At 46.1% G+C, this 16,079-nt stretch overlaps 1 protein-coding gene across 1 annotated transcript in view; it reads right to left on the bottom strand.

Moving 5' to 3' along the window:
* Positions 1-16,079, bottom strand: part of slc37a2 (solute carrier family 37 member 2) — a 62,703-nt gene that overhangs the window by 24,650 nt on the left and 21,974 nt on the right. Inside the window, exons 3-8 of the mRNA XM_070893106.1 lie at positions 15,460-15,550; positions 12,854-12,932; positions 10,777-10,912; positions 8,701-8,777; positions 3,203-3,369; positions 14-51 (exon numbers count right to left, since the gene is read on the bottom strand). Coding sequence (XP_070749207.1) covers positions 14-51; positions 3,203-3,369; positions 8,701-8,777; positions 10,777-10,912; positions 12,854-12,932; positions 15,460-15,550 — 588 coding nt within the window. The remainder of the gene's footprint in view (positions 1-13; positions 52-3,202; positions 3,370-8,700; positions 8,778-10,776; positions 10,913-12,853; positions 12,933-15,459; positions 15,551-16,079) is intronic.

Raw genomic sequence — 16,079 nt, 5'->3', positions numbered from 1 at the left:
TCGATCTGCTTACGTGGTGTTTGGGGGGGCTGCAACCCACATCTTCAGGGTCTGTGGAGAAAAGAAAACAGCAAAAAAAGTTTTGTATTTGTTAAATTCAGAACTTTAAGCCCCAGTTATCAGACCTGAACCCTTCAAAAGTAAAAATTTAACAATTGCCCAATTCATAGAGGAGTTTTCTTTCCAGCCACGGCACTCAAGACACATCAGCTCATCCAGGTAGGTGACAGGACCATCATTCAAAGCTCCCGCACACAACTGGGTCACCAATCGCAAGTAGAGATCGCTGGAGTGGGGTGGGGTGGAAATGTGCAATCCTGCACCTCAAGATAGACTGAGTAATTAAAGGCCAATCAGCCTAACCTCTGGTGGGAAAATTATTGGAAAAAATTCTGAGGGACAAGATAAATCTTCATTTAGAAAGACACGGATCAATCAAGGACAGTCAGCATGGATTTGTTAATCATCAGTCATAGGCAGTGCCTCGGAAATAAGGAAGACTTGCTTCCACTCCTGAAGGCGACTTCTTTGGTGGTTGAACAGTCCAATACGAGAGCCACAGACTCTGTCACAGGTGGGACAGTCGTTGAAGGAAGGGTTGGGTGGGACTGGTTTGCCGCACGCTCTTTCCGCTGCCTTCGTTTAATTTCTGCACGCTCTCGGCGTTGAGACTCAAGGTGCTCAGTGTCCTCCCGGATCCACTTTCTCCACTTAGTGGGGATGTCTCACTTTCAGAGAGGCTTTGAGGGTGCCCTTGTAACGTTTTCACTGCCCACCTTTGGCTCGCTTGCTGTGAAGGAGCTCCGTGTAGAGGACTTGCTTTGGGAGTCTTGTGTCTGGAATGCGGACTATGTGGCCTGCCCAGCAGAGCTGATAGAGTGTGGTCAGTGCTTCAATGCTGGGGATGTTAGCCTGGACGAGGACGCTGATGTTGGTGCACCTGTCCTCCAAGGGGATTTGTAGGATCTTGCGGAGATATCGTTGGTGATATTTCTCCAGCGACGAGGTGTCTGCTGTACATGGTCCATGTCTTGGACCCATATAGGAGGGTGGGTATTACTACAGCCCTGTAGACCATGAGCTTGGTGGCAGTTTTGAGGGCCTGGTCTTAAAACACTTTCTTCCTCAGGTGGCCGAAGACACCACTGGCACACTGGAGGTGGTGTTGGATCATGTCATCGATGCTTGCTCTTGTTGATAGGAGGCTCCCGAGATATGGAAAGTGGTCCATGGTGTCCAGGGCCACGTCGTGGATATGGATGACTTTTTGGGGGGGGGGAGCAGGCTGTGTGGCGAGGACAGGCTGGTGGAGGACCTTGGTCTTATGGATGTTTAGCATAAGGCCTATGCTTTCGTACGCCTCAGTAAATACGCCGACTATGTCCTGGAGTTCAGCCTCTGTGCGCAGGCGGCGTCCTCGTACTGTAGCTCGACGACAGTGGTTGGGGTGGGGAAGGTAGTGTCTGACTAACTTGATAAATTGAGGTGGTAACTAGGAGGGTCAATGAGGGTAGTGTGTTTGATGTAGTGTATATGGATTTTAGCAAGGCTTTTGATAAGGTCCCACATGGCAGACTGGTCATGAAAGTAAAAGCCCATGGGATCCAGGACAAGATAGTAAGTTGGATCCAAAATTGGCTCAGAGACAGGAAGCAAAGGGTAATGGTTGATGGGTGTTTTTGTGACTGGAAGGCTGTTTCCAGTGGGGTTCTGCAGGGCTCAATACTAGGTCCCTTGCTTTTTGTGGTATACATCAATGATTTAGACTTGAATGTTGGGGGTATGATTCAGAAATTTGCAGATGATACAAAAAAATTGGTTGATAATGAAGAAAGCCTACAGGACAATATCAATGAACTGGTCAGGTGGGCAGAACAGTAGCAAATGGAATTCAATCCAGAGAAGTTGAAGGTAATGCATTTGGGAAGGTCCGACAAAACAAGGGAATATACATTAAATGGTAGGACACTAAAGTGTGGAGGAACAAAGGGACCTTGGAGTGCATGTCCACAGATCCCTGAAGGTAGCAGGCCAGGTAGATAAGGTGGTTAAGAAGGCATATGGAATACTTGTATTCTATGCCTCAGCTAATAAAGGCAAGAGCAGGGAGGTTATGCTTAAACTGTATGCAACACTAGTTAGGCCACAGCTGGAGTACTGCGTGCAGTTCTGGTCACCACATTTCAGGAAAGATGTGATTGCACTTGAGAGGATACATAGGAGAACTATGAGGATGTAACTGTACTGGAGAATTTTAGCTATGAGGAAAGATTGGATAGGCTGGGTTGTTTTCTTTGCAACAGAGAAGGCTGAGGGAAGACCTTATTGAAAATTATGAGGCACCTAGTTAGAGTGGATAGGAAGGACCTATTTCCCTTAGCAGAGGGGTCAACAACCAGGGGGCATAGATTTAAAGCAATTGGTAGGAAGGGATTTGAGGGGAAGTTTTTTCATCCAGAGGGTTATGGACCAAGAGCCGGAAAGTGGGATTAGCTCTTTGTTGGCCGGTACGGACACGATGGGCTGAAATGGCCTCGTTCCACGCTGTAAGTGTCTGATTCTATGAAGTATCCATCAAGACCATTCCAAAACTAGTCAGTCAGAGGAGCACGATGATTACTTGTCCTCATCACGCCGCTTGGTATTTCCCCCATGCGGCCACCAAAGTGGCCGTGGACAGCTCAGCAACTTGATGTGAGGGTAGGGAAGGCAGGCTCGAGGTATGAACCCAGAATCACCCTGTAGCAAGTCACTGGCTCCTCCAAAAGGGCTGCACCACCCAACACTTAATAATTTGACAAAATGTGTTCAAATTTCCTGTTTGATTATATAATTTGCAGCTAATGCTGTACACCACACAAACCCATGACCCCTGCCACCAAGAAGGACAAGGGCAGCAGGTACATGGGAACATCACCAACTGCAAATTCATTTCCAAGTTACACACCACCCTGACTTGGAAGTATATCGTCATTCCGTCACCATCGCTGGGTCAAAATCCTGGAACTCCCTCCCTAACAGCACTGTACGAGTACCTTCAGTACATGGACTGCAGCGGTTCAAGGCGGCAGTTTACCAACATCTCGTCAAGAGCAATAAATACTGGTCTTGCCGGCGACACCCACAGCCCATGAACAAATTAGAAAAAAAAGCAGGCAGTTCCTGGTAAAATACTGGCACATAAAATCAAGACAACACTTACATTCCACAAGAAAGAAGAAGCAGATTATTCCCATTACAGCGATGATGGCACCAGGTACGATGAACGATAAACCCCAAGCAGATGACACGAAGCTCCCAGCGATCAAGGAGCCCAGAATATTACCGACCGACGTGTGAGAGTTCCAGATTCCCATGATGAAACCTCTCCTGTCAAATTAAAAAGGTGGGTGGGGGCAGGGGAAAAAGAGAAACGTGGTATTAAACTCGTTTCGAAGGCCATGAAATGGGTTTATTAAAAAAGGGAAAAGAGGCCGAGTTGAAGTCATCTCAAGACCCCGATTGCAGCACGAATCTGCCCAGAACCTACTCGACTAGGCATGAAATAAAGTTAGTTTCTCAGTTCATTGAAGGCCAGCTACTAAATAGAGGACACTACGTTCCCAGAGTCTAGAACGAGCTCCCCCAAAAGCGGTTGAGGCCAGAGGTGAATCGAATATCTCAAAATTGAAATTGCTACATTTTTGCTTGACAAGATTTAAGATACAGATAAGAACATAACATAAGAAATAGGAACAGGAGTAGGCCATACGGCCCCTCGAGCCTGCTCCGACATTCAATAAGATCATGGCTGATCCGATCATGGACTCAGCTCCACTTCCCTGCCCGCTCCCTATAACCCCTTACCGTTTAAGAAACTATATTTCTGTCTTAAATTTATTCAATGTCCCAGCTTTCACAACCCTCAGAAGAAATTTCTCCTCATCTCAGTTTTAAATGGGCAGCCACTTATTTTAAGATTATGCCACCTAGTTCTAGTCTCCCCAATCAGTGGAAACATCATCTTGGCATCCATCTTGTCAAGCCCCGTCATAATCTTATATGTTCACCTCTCATTCTTCTGAATTCCAATGAGTAGAGGCCCAACCTACTCATCCTTTCCTCATAAGTCAACCCCCTCATCTCCAGAATCAACCTTCTCTGGACAGCCGCCAAAGCAAGTATATCCTTTTTTAAATATGGAAACCAAAATTGCATGCAGTATTCCAGTGTGGCCTCACCAATACCTTATATAGCTGTAGTAAGACTTCCCTGCTTTTATACTCCATCTCCTTTGCAATAAAGGCCAAGATTCCATTGGCCTTCCTGATCACTTGCTGTACCTGCATACTCACCTTTTGTGTTTCATGTACAAGTACCCCCAGGTCCCGCTGTACTGCAGCACTTTGCAATCTTTCTCCATTTAAATAATAACTTGCTCTTTGATTTTTTCTGCCAAAGTGCATGACATCACACTTTCCAACATTATACTCCATCTGCCAAATTTTTGGCCACTCACTTAGCCATGATCCATGATCTAATTGAATGGCAGAACAGCTTCGAGGGACTGAATGGCCTCCTGTTCCATGAACCACAGTCCCCAACATTCCAGTGATTAAACGCAAGGGAGATTGGCAGAGGTTTTGGAGCAAGCCGTCTGGCTGCATTAACAGGGAGCGGAAGTGGGAGGAAGCACTGTCCTCTATTTAAACTAAGTGGAAGAAAATCTCAAAATAAAATGTATAGAATCACATAAAATAAGTGAACAAGGAGAATTTGGCTCCTCTTGCCCAGTGAATGACTCTTTACTCAGTCCTACAGACTAGGTCAGAGCCAGATTCAGTTCTTGGTCTCTGCTGAGTTACCTGGCGAGGGTAGTACAATTGGCCCGAGCTCTAGAGTCCTTGAGGCAGGAGAAATCAGCCAGGGCTCCAATTATCCCGATCCCTGCCTCCCGACAGTCACTACCTAGGGTCACGCAGGTAGGATGTTCTCTTGGAGGGGGTCAGAGTCGATCTCCATCTTTACTGATGAACGACATATGATCTTGGGAAGAGAGCACACATCAGCAGCAAAAGATTTGCCCGATTTCTTCTCTTACTCGTCAAGTGATGTGGAAGCCAGTTGCAACACTCTCCACACCTGCAGAAATCAGCCAACACTGGATCTCAAGCCTGGGACTATCCTGGGCTGTTTGACGCAGTACAATTCCCTTTGAAAAGCAGATCTAATTTCACAGCAAAGTCCACATTTCAGAAGTGCTAATCTCCACACTCCCCAAACTATGTCAAGCGGCTCACGGCAGGGTTTTGCCAGATGGACAAATATTATAGAATGCACGGCACAGGAACAGGCCATTCAGCCCAACTAGTCAATGCTCCACACGAGCCTCCTATCAGCATAACCTTCTACTCCTTTCTCCCTCATATTTATCTACCTTCCCCTTAAAATGCATTTAAGCTATTCGCCTCAACCACACCATGCTGTAGCACGTTCCGCATACTTACCACTCTCTGGGTAAAGAGGTTTCTTCCAAATTCGCTTTTGGATTTATTCGTGACCATCTTATATTTATGGCCGCATGTTTTTGGACTCCCACAAATGGAAACATCTCTACATTTACCCTATTAAACCCCTTCCTAATCTTAGCGATCTCATTCAGCTCATAACTCAGTCTTCTCTTTTCTAGTAGAGAGATGTTCGAGGGGGGGTATCTGAGGGAGCTGCACTTTTATCAGAGGCTGTGCCAGCGCAGTCATTAATTGACAGTTTTCTTTGGGCAAATAAAATTGCAACAGAATGATCGAAGTGAATACTCGGATGTTTAAATCCACTGTCCTTAGCCCCGTGGGTTACAACTCTAGTAGCTGCTGTTCACCTTGCTCCCTGCACAAAACAAATGACTGGCAAACATCCGACAATGTCCCAATATAAAATCACAGGGATACAGAGTTGCCAACTCTAGTTTGATGTATTCCTGGAGATTTGATCATTGACATTTTAGCACACGGCAATCGATCACAACACCGCTCGTCATTCTTAATCACAACATTTGATCATTTGATCACGTGATCCCCTGACCCGAGATATCTGCGCTCCTCTAATTCTGGCCTCTTGAGCATCTCCTGAATTTAATCGCTCCACCATCAGTGGCCGTGCCTTCAGCTGCCAAGGCCCTACGCTCTGGAATTCTCTCCCTAAGCACCTCTTTCTTCCTTCCTTCAAGACACTCCTTAAAACCTGCATTTTTGACCAAGCTTCTGGTCATCTGCCCCAATATTTCCTTATGTGGCTCGGTGTCAAATTTTGTTTTATAATGCTCCTATGAAGCGCCTTGGGACATTTCACCATGTTGAAAAGGGGCTATATAAATACAAGTTTGTTGTGGTGTCGCTCTCTCCTGTTAAATTGTAATTGGGTGGGGTGGGGGGGGTAGGGGGGAGCCACACACTCAGGACTCGACCATACCCTGGCAAATTTTCATTGGACTAGATGCCTTCATCAAGGGAGAACCAGTGGATGTGGCGTATTTGGACTTACAAAAGGCTTTTTGACAAGGTCCCACACAAGAGATTGGTGTGTAAAATTAAAGTACATGGTATCGGGGTAATGTACTGACGTGGATAGAGAACTGGTTGGCAGACAGGGAGCAGAGAGTCGGGATAAACAGGTCCTTTTCAGAATGGCAGGCAGTGACTAGTGGGATGCCACAGGGCTGGGACCCCAGCTATTTACAATATACATTAATGATTTGGATGAAGGAATTGAGTGTAATATCTCCAAGTTTGCAGATGACACTAAACTGGGTGGCAGTGTGAGCTGTGAGGAGGATGCCAAGAGGCTGCAGGGTGACTTGGACAGGTTAGGTGAGTGGCAAATGCATGGCAGATGCAGTATAATGTGGATAAATGAGGTCATCCACTTGAGGCAAAAACATGAATGGCAGCAGATTAGGAAAAGGGGAGGTGCAACGAGACCTGGGTGTCATGGTACATCAGTCATTGAAAGCTGGCATGCAGGTACAGCAGGCACTGAAGGTAAATGGTATGTTGACCTTCATAGCTAGGGGTTTTTGAGTATAGGAGCAGGGCAGTCTTACTGCAATTGTACAGGGCCTTGGTGAGGCCTCACCTGGAATAGTGTGTTCAGTTTTGGTCTCCTAATCTGAGGAAGGACATTCTTGCTATTGAGGGAGTGCAGCAAAGGTTCACAAGACTGATTCCTGGGATGGCAGGACTGACATATGAGGAGAGATTGGATCGACTGGGCCTGTATTCACTGGAGTTTAGATGGATGAGAGGGGATCTCATTAGAAACATAAAATTCTGATGGGACTGGACAGGTTAGATGCAGGAAGAATGTTCCCGATGTTGGGGAAGTCCAGAACCAGGGGACACAGTCGAAGGATAAGGGGTAAGCTATTTAGGACTGAGGTGAAGAGAAACTTCACTCAGAGTTGTTAACCTGTGGAACTCTCTACCGCAGAGAGTTGTTGATGCCAGTTCGTTGGATATATTAAAGAGGGAGTTAGATATGGCTCTTACGGCTAAAGGGATCAAGGGGTATGAAGAGAAAGCAGGAAAGGGGTACTGAGGTGAATGATCAGCCATGATCTTATTGAATGGTGGTGCAAGCTCGAAGGACCTACTCCTGCACCTATTTTCTATGTTTCTATGTTTCATCCCCATAACTGACAATGAAGCAGTGCGTTGCAAATAGTGGGAAGAGCTGCAGAACCAGTAAAAGCGGTTTGGTTGCAAGCCACAACAGTCAGGAGTCAGCGCATACACAAGCCACCCGTCCAAAGGACTGTTTGGCCCGATTCACCAGCAGCAGGGCTCAGGAGATCAATCACCCATCCCAGGAGACTCTAGTCCAAAGCAGGAATGTTGGGAACCCTACAGGGGTACAGTAGTGTTACTGGACTAGGAATCCAGAGAACCCAAGATCAAAACCCACCAAGGCAGTGAGAGGGTTTCAATTCAGATTTTTTTTAAAAATCTATAAACATGGCATCAGCAACGTGACCCTAAAGGATTGTCAGAGAAACCCAACTGGTTCACTGACGTACTTTACCGTCCTCACCTGGTCAGGCCTGTACATGACTCTTGCCCTAGACCAATGCGGTTGGGTCGTAACTGCCCTCTGACGTAGTCACTCAGTTGTATCAAACTGCCAATGAGAAGGCGGCTCACCGCCACTGTTATATATGTCAACTTGTATTTATTCTGTACAGCCACCAGAGGGCTCATTTCCCAGAGTCCCAAGGGATCCCATAATCCCTTGGGAGCACAGGTATTTAAGAAGGCTTCACAGTTTGGGGAGGCACTCTGGAGACCTGCAATAAAAGACTAAGGTCACACTTTACTTTGAGCTCAGTCTGACTCTTTTTCCATACACAACAGCCACCTTCTCAGAACAAGTAGGAGAGGGCAATAAATGCCGGCCTTGCCAGCAACGTTCACATTAGAGATTGAATTTTTTTTTTAACAATTAGGGGCTGTTGTAACAACAACCACGGGAGTTAACCCAGGGATGTGTAGTTGGATGGCTCATCACGAGATATTTTTACTTCCCCTCGAGTGGAGAACACTTGTTTCCTTAAAATCAGCTCACTTGAAAAGAAAAAACATGTCCCATGTCATAAACCATTACCCAGCCTCCCAACCCCGATCACAAGGGTGATTTTTTTTGTGGAATCAGCAAAAACGCAATACTTACTTCCCTTTTCCAAACCAGTTCCCTACGCAAGCAACAACAGCTGGCCAACCTGTTGTCTGCACCAAACCATTTGCGATCTGTGGAAAAAATTACATGAAAGATGCACATGAGTAACGCAGGGACTATGGGGGTCACAGATGGGGCTTAAATGGATCTTCAAGTGCGAGCTACTGATCTGAGCTGCAGCATAGACACTGCAGAGAGGAATCTGAACTTCTGGTAGAGATAGTGACAGCAACAGCTTGCATTTATATAGCACCTTTAACATACTGAAACATCCCAAGGAGCTTCACAGGAGCATTATGAGATTAATAATTTGACACTGAGCCGCAGACATAGAAATTAGCACAGGTGACCTAAAGCTTGATCAAAGAGGTAGGTTTTTAAAGCGTCTTGAAGGAGGAGAGGTTGGGAGGCGGACAAGGTTTAGGGAGGGAGTTCCAGAGCTTAGGGCCCAGGCATCAGAAGGCATGGCCACCAATGGTTGAGCGATTATAACCAGGGATGCTCAAGAGGGCAGAATTAGAGGAACGCAGACATCTGGGAGGTGTGTGCGCGCGCGTGTGCGTGTGCTGGAGGAGATTACAGAGACAGGGAGGGATTTGTAAAACAGGAGAATTTTGAAATCGAGGTGTTGCTTAACTGGGAGTTGGCCTGGGCTGCGCAGCGGTGTCGAGAGGTTGCGAGCAATCCCCCTAGCCCGCTCCAGCCTGCACGGCTTCAGAGTGTTGCAGCCCATGGGCTGCTATCCCAACAATGCAGATCACCTAGCAGAGCACAGGAACAGGAGTAGGCCATTCAGCCAGGTCACAGCTGATCTGTACCTCAACCCTTTCCCACCTGCATTCCACATTCCGACACCCTCGCCAAACAAAAATCTATCCATCTCAGATTTAACTGACCCCCATCATCCACAGCCTTTTGGGGGAAAGGAGAGCTCCAGATTGCTACTGCCCTGTGTGTGAAGAAGTTTCACATGTAGATTTGTGGGGTGGGGAGGGTGGAACAAAAACTCTAGATGGAAAGAACACTGTAGATAGACAGACAACAAAAACACCATGTCAAAAAGAGACCACTCTCTCCAGTACCAGCAGAACTGGAACCTTATGTTACTGTTTATTTTTATCCCAGTTTTCTCTCATAACCTTATTTCCTTGCGATGTTTCCCCCTTCGGAGACAATATCTGAACTCCCGGCCTACAAAAGGGAGGGGAGGCTAGCGAGCTGCTCCAACTGCTTACTGTAACTGTGTGTTAATAGCGTGTGAGCCCTTCTGCAAGTCACCTTTCCCTCTCCTACCCCATGGTCCCTCACCTCAAGTCAATATGTTCATTCTAGAACTACTGGCACAGATTCACCTTGAAATGGTTGAAGTATTAATTTTTTTTTTTTTTAAAAACATGGCACAGGTATCAGTACAGTTGACCTTTCACCCCCACCCCTCTCTAGACAACCAGTTCATATCCAACTGTGCATCTCGGTTTATCCCCACCAACTCGCATGTCCCGAGATAGCTGGTCTTGGCCATACCCCAGTGCCTCTGTGGCCAGGGAGGGTAGAAAGGAAATAAAAAAAAAAAAAAGGACAGGGCTTCCACACTTGATCAATATGCAGCAAATGCTGCTGGAAAGCACACCAATGGGAACATTGGATCAAGTTGAATAGCGATGATCTCCACAGTTGAATAGCCCGATACTCGCTGTGCAGGCTCACTCACACATGATGAATAGCCAGTGGGACAAGGTATTGAAGTGTGGATGATGCTTGTGCAGCTCAGCAAAAGATGGTGCCTTTAGGAGGAGTGATATAACTGGGGATGGGGAAGATTGCGTTTGCACGGTTATAAATACCAGCTAGTTCAAAACGATTTCCTGTTCTTGTATTTGCAAGACAAAAATACCTCCGTAATTCTAACCCGCATCAGAAACGGCTGAGGAAATCTCTTCCTGCCACCCTCATTGCAGAGGGATAAACATAGACTGCCCCAGGCACAGAGTGCACAGTACTCTGCAGCCCACACTTGTGTTAGATACCCATAGCTGGTTGGCTGGCTTTGGACTGCGCAGTCACACTGACCTGCATAACCGCATAGTACCAGATACTGTGAATTTTCCAATAAAATCCCAATCCAAAGAGTCCAGTGAACAATCCGCTGAGCAACATGCCGACAGTCAGGTAATATCGCAGAGGCAACCGCTCCCCAAACATACCACTAAAAACAGGAGAGAAACCAGCCTGAGTATAGAAAGTCAGCAATCATTGCAACACGGGCGCTCCTTTCAGTGTACAAGGACCTGGTCGATTGCCTTCACTAAAACAAAGACTTGTATTTATTAACCCCTTTCACGACCCAAAGCGCTTTACAGCCAATGAAGTACTTTTGGAGTGTAGTCACTGTTGTAATGTGGGAAACATAGCCAATTTGCACACAGCAAGCTCCCACAATCAGCAATGTGATAATGACCAGATACTCTGTTTATGTTATGTTGATTGAGGGATAAATATTGGCCAGGACACCAGGGATAACTCCCCTGCTCTTCTTCGAAATAGTGCCATGGGATCTTTTACACCCACCCGAGAGGGTAGACAGGGCCTTGGTAACATCTAATCCAAAAAGTTGCACCTCCGACAGTGCAGCACTCCACTGGAGTGTCAGCCTAGATTTATTTGCTCAAGTCCCTGGAGTTGAACCCACAACCTTCTGACTCTACCCACTGAGCCACAGCTGACACGAGCAAGACGACATTACTTTATTCATGCACATTATGCATTGTGGCTTAGCTTTATTCATTTACAGTAACAAACACAGCTCTCAGCCACATTGAACTCTTGTTGCCTGCCCACTTCGGTACATCTGTGCTCAGTAATATCAGAGCTGATAACGGTTTCCTTCTCCACTGTTTATTTTGCACCAATTATTGCTATGAAGCAATCTTAAAAATCACAAAAGGCATGGGTCAGATACTGGAAAAAAGCTCCCTCTGCAGAGCCCAGCTAAACATTCTTCAACCAGGAACAGCGTGGGTTAGACGCAGGGGTGAACAGGACTTAGCATGGAGTTTCAGCATCAGATGGGCTGAGGCAGGGGATGTTATGGAGGCAAGAGTCAACCTATGACAATGGTGCATCAGGCTCGGACTTGAAGCGTTTCTCACACACACTTCCATTCTCTATCACCAACACCACATCTGTACAGTGCTGATCCCCTCATGAAACTTTCACCGAAGGAAACCAGGAATTCAAACTTCAGTGGGACAACCAAGAAAGTCAGAGTTCTCGTCAACTCGACACAGAAATTCCAGAACTTTCTATGAGAGCAGACCCACTGCTAACATTTTCCTCCTGGACTTTTTAAACATTTGTTCCCATTACTCAGCATTGGGTTCTGGAAATTTTATATTTTAAAAAGAATTTTAAATATTTTAAAACTGAATTACTCAGTGATGGAATACCCACGACCTCTACCACCTAGAAGGACAAGGGCAGCAGGTGCATGGGAACATCACCACCTCCAAGTTCCCCTCCAAGTCACACACCATCCTGACTTGGAAATATATCAGCTGTTCCTTCATCATCGCTGGGTCAAAGTCCTGGAACTCCCTCCCCAACAGCACTGTGGGAATACCACACGGACTGCAGCGGTTTAGGAAGGCGGCTCACCATCACCTTCTCAAGGGCAATTAGGGATGGGCAATAAATGCTGGCCTTGCCAGTGACACCCACATCCCAGGAATGAATTTTTTTTTTTTTTTTTTAAATAAGGGACAGAACTTATTGAAAAAGGAGCCAGAGTTGAACCTGGTGCATTGCATTGGAGTCTGGTGCCAGTGTACTGCTGTGCCAATATCATGTGGCACACACTGATAGATTGATCCAACCTGGGCCCAAAGAGCAAAGTGGCTCCTCATTTGGCAGTCTCCGTCAGAGGACAGCTGGGGTAGGAAGTGGAAAACTATCAGACTGGTGCAGTAAAGGGCAGCTGGAGTTTGGGGCAGTGGTCCATGGTTGAGATGGAGTTAGAGGAAGCATGACTGCCCCCATGCTTTGGGAAAGCAGACTGGACACCCAAAATGGAAAGCAACACCCTCACCTCAAGGAGCACAAAATTGACATCCTCAAAATTCCAAATGACTTGAATGTCCATAACACTCACCTGAAAAACATTCCTATGGCATAGGTTATCAGGAAGCAGTTATCCAGTGCACCAAACAGTACCTTGTAATTAGGTTTATCTGAAAAAAAATGACAGGATAGTTACAAACATATGAATAAGGTAATTGAACATTCATTCCCTCTACCACCACCAGTGTACCGTGGCTCTACCTACAGGATGCATGGCATAAACCTTCTTTGGCCTCCCAAGCCCATGACCTCGACCACCTAGAAGAACAAGGGCAGCAGATGCATGGGAACACCACCATCTCAAAGTCTCTCACCATCCTGACTTGGAAATATAATCACCATTCCTTCATGGTCACTGGGTCAAAATCCTGGAACTCCCTCCCGAATAGCACTGTGGGAGAACCTTCACCACACAGACTGCAGCAGTTCAAGGACGTAACTCACCATCTAGTCAAGGACAACTATTTTGGGCAATAAATGCCAACTTTGCCAGTGACACCCATATCTTAAGAAACAAATTCTCTGGATGCCATTAGCAGGGAAAGGGTCCAGGACACATTAAATCCATTTGATTGTCCTCGTACTGGTGCAAGGCTCCTGTTTTAGTCTCCATACGGTGAAGGTATGGGTCTTGTGAAATTTTTACTATGTTGTAATTAGATACTCCATTGTAATTAGAAACTAGCAACATGGACTTGGACTTCTGCTGAACATTCAGTTGGTAACTGCACTGGTCAGTGTGGAATGAAACCAGGCAGGTCCCAGGCTCAATCTCAGATTTGTACTGGGTTAGCTCATCACAACCGGAGTGATGGTTAGCAAGCAGCAATTAGCCTCAGTACCCTGAACCGGGTAAAACAAAAAGCCCGCATGTTCTCTATTGCTAGCCAGTGGCTGCTGCTGGAACATTCGTGTGCATATGTCAGAGGAGGACAGGATCAGGTTCAGCTGCAACATCTCATTGCAAAAACTCATTATGCATAAGACTAGACAAAGAATGACCACTTGAGAAAATACAGGAATATACATTACAGCTTTTATTAAAAAGGGACAGGATCAAACAGCATGCAGCCAGGCTAGATTCCTGAAGATGGCAGGTTGATTGCAGAACACAGAGCTAGCTGATTTCAGAATGCATGGCGGTAGAAAAGTCTTAGCGTGCCCTGGCGTAAGGAACAGCCATGGTTCTAATGTCCAACTGCTGTCACATGTGTGCAAGATACAACAAAAATTGAGCATTTTTGACCTGTTATTTTTCAGTTTTGTTCTCATTAACACAGGTTTAATATTGCTTTCTGCAAAGTACAGGAATATATGTTACAGTCTGGATGCAAACAGATCAGGTCAGAGGCATTGCTCCAAAGAAGCTCAGACACGTAGATGTCCTTTGATTCGATCTAGTCAACTTGACATTTTGGCTGGGTCCAGATAGACAGGCCAAGAGATGTTGCTGAACTTTACTAACATTGGACTAACATTGTGCATCATTGCTAATCTATAAATGGTTGTTGACCCAATGTAATTATGAGAGATGTCCTTGCCTAATGCTGTGTTTCAGTATGGCTTCAAAAAGAACATTGAGCGATATATATCAGAGGTTAGAAGTCAGTCAGGGGGCTTGATAGCTGAGAGACGGAGCTGGACGAAGATTAGATTCCAAACCGACCTTGGATTAAAAATACATGGCTTGGATTACAATTTTTTTTTTTTTTTTTTAAAAACATTACAAAGTTTGCGAAGCAACACTTTCCTGGCACCGTTCCCAGAAGTGACTCAGTTGCGTTATGACCAAGCGATGATCGACAGGCCTGCACCAGCACGGACCCTAAAAAAGACAGGACTCTCCCTCACCAGTTAAAGCAGCATCAATATTGGGACTTCCTCAATGGGTTGGTCTGTATTACAGTCGGTTACACCCATGATGCATTCCGAAGCTCTGCTCCATCCAATTCTACGATGCAGGTTAACCCAAATTCATCCATTTCCAGGAGGCCTAGTTGAGTTTGACTTGCTAATGCAACAGAGAAGATGGAAAAGGGCCTGATGGCTTATTGGGCAAATAGCCCAAATCTCCACCCGTAAGGCCCTTCTCCCAATCAAAGAAATTGACAGATCGCAAGTGCTGGGTTTAGGAGCGCGAAGCGCATGGGCCAAAACCCAGAACTTGCGGGACCTCTTCGGGTGAGTGCGCACATTGTACACACCCGAAGAGGCCGCGATTTACAGCCCATTGAGTAAACACCCTACACATTGTGGAACAGACGCACATCTCAGTCAAGGTGATAGTTGGGGCATGATTAAAATGGATAGCTAGTGAAGGTTATGCACTGGATTGACTCGAGGTCAAGAGTTCACATCCAACCATGGCAAGTTGTGAAGCTGAATTCAATGAACCCAGTAGTTTTTGGGCTGGCACCAGTGTGACCACAAAACTGCCGGATTGTCCGCTAGTTTACTAATGATAGAAGTAAAAAGGGGAATAAAAAGATATGGGAACAGGAGAGAAAGAAAAAAAAAAAGAAAAAAAAAAAGTGCCTTTTTCCACACAACCCAAGATGTGGAGAAGAGATAGATGATTCATTTTTACAGTAAACACTTCTTTATCCACATATAATATTCAGCAACAGAGGTACTCACCAAATGGAGCCCAGTCACACCATGTGCCATTGTCAAGGTGGCTTGCGTTTCCATGGCTGGCAGCTCCTGAACAATTTTTGTGAAGTTCACTCTGGGAAAACAATTCATACTTTTGTTAGTATTAATAAAGTACACAAAAACTGGGGCCACTTTTTGTTTGAAGTGGGTGGCCCCTCTGGGAGGTGGGCACACCTCGAGTACTGCCCACCCAGGCTTCATTAGACACATCGCTGGTGAGCCTCAGCTGTGAGTCAAACCAGTGAATGGCAGCACGCCCATTAGTGGGAGGAAGTTACGCGTTACTGCAACAGTTTAAAAAAAAAAGGATTTGGGAACGATCAAGGAAAATGGTCGCCCTGGAGCCAAGCCTAGTGGCTGCTTTGGGAACATTAGTGCAGGAGGTCCTCTTCCCCGCAGATCTCTCACACACGCGCGCACGCACAATGGCCTCCTCATTTGAGCAGATCTCTGCTCATTTTTATGGTCAGTCGTGCTCCGCCTGCTAGCTTCTGGGACATAACAAATGCTGAAATCAGACGTCAGCCAGCCACACCCCTCTAGATACTCAGGCGCACTACTAACCTTCTGCCACTAGGTGCCAGTAGCAGCCTCACCTAGAA

The sequence above is a fragment of the Pristiophorus japonicus genome, chromosome 11 (genome assembly GCF_044704955.1).
Source record: "Pristiophorus japonicus isolate sPriJap1 chromosome 11, sPriJap1.hap1, whole genome shotgun sequence".
Lineage (NCBI taxonomy): Eukaryota > Metazoa > Chordata > Chondrichthyes > Pristiophoridae > Pristiophorus > Pristiophorus japonicus.
Note: the sequence above shows the minus strand (reverse complement) of the source record. Positions and strands in the feature narration are given on the sequence as shown.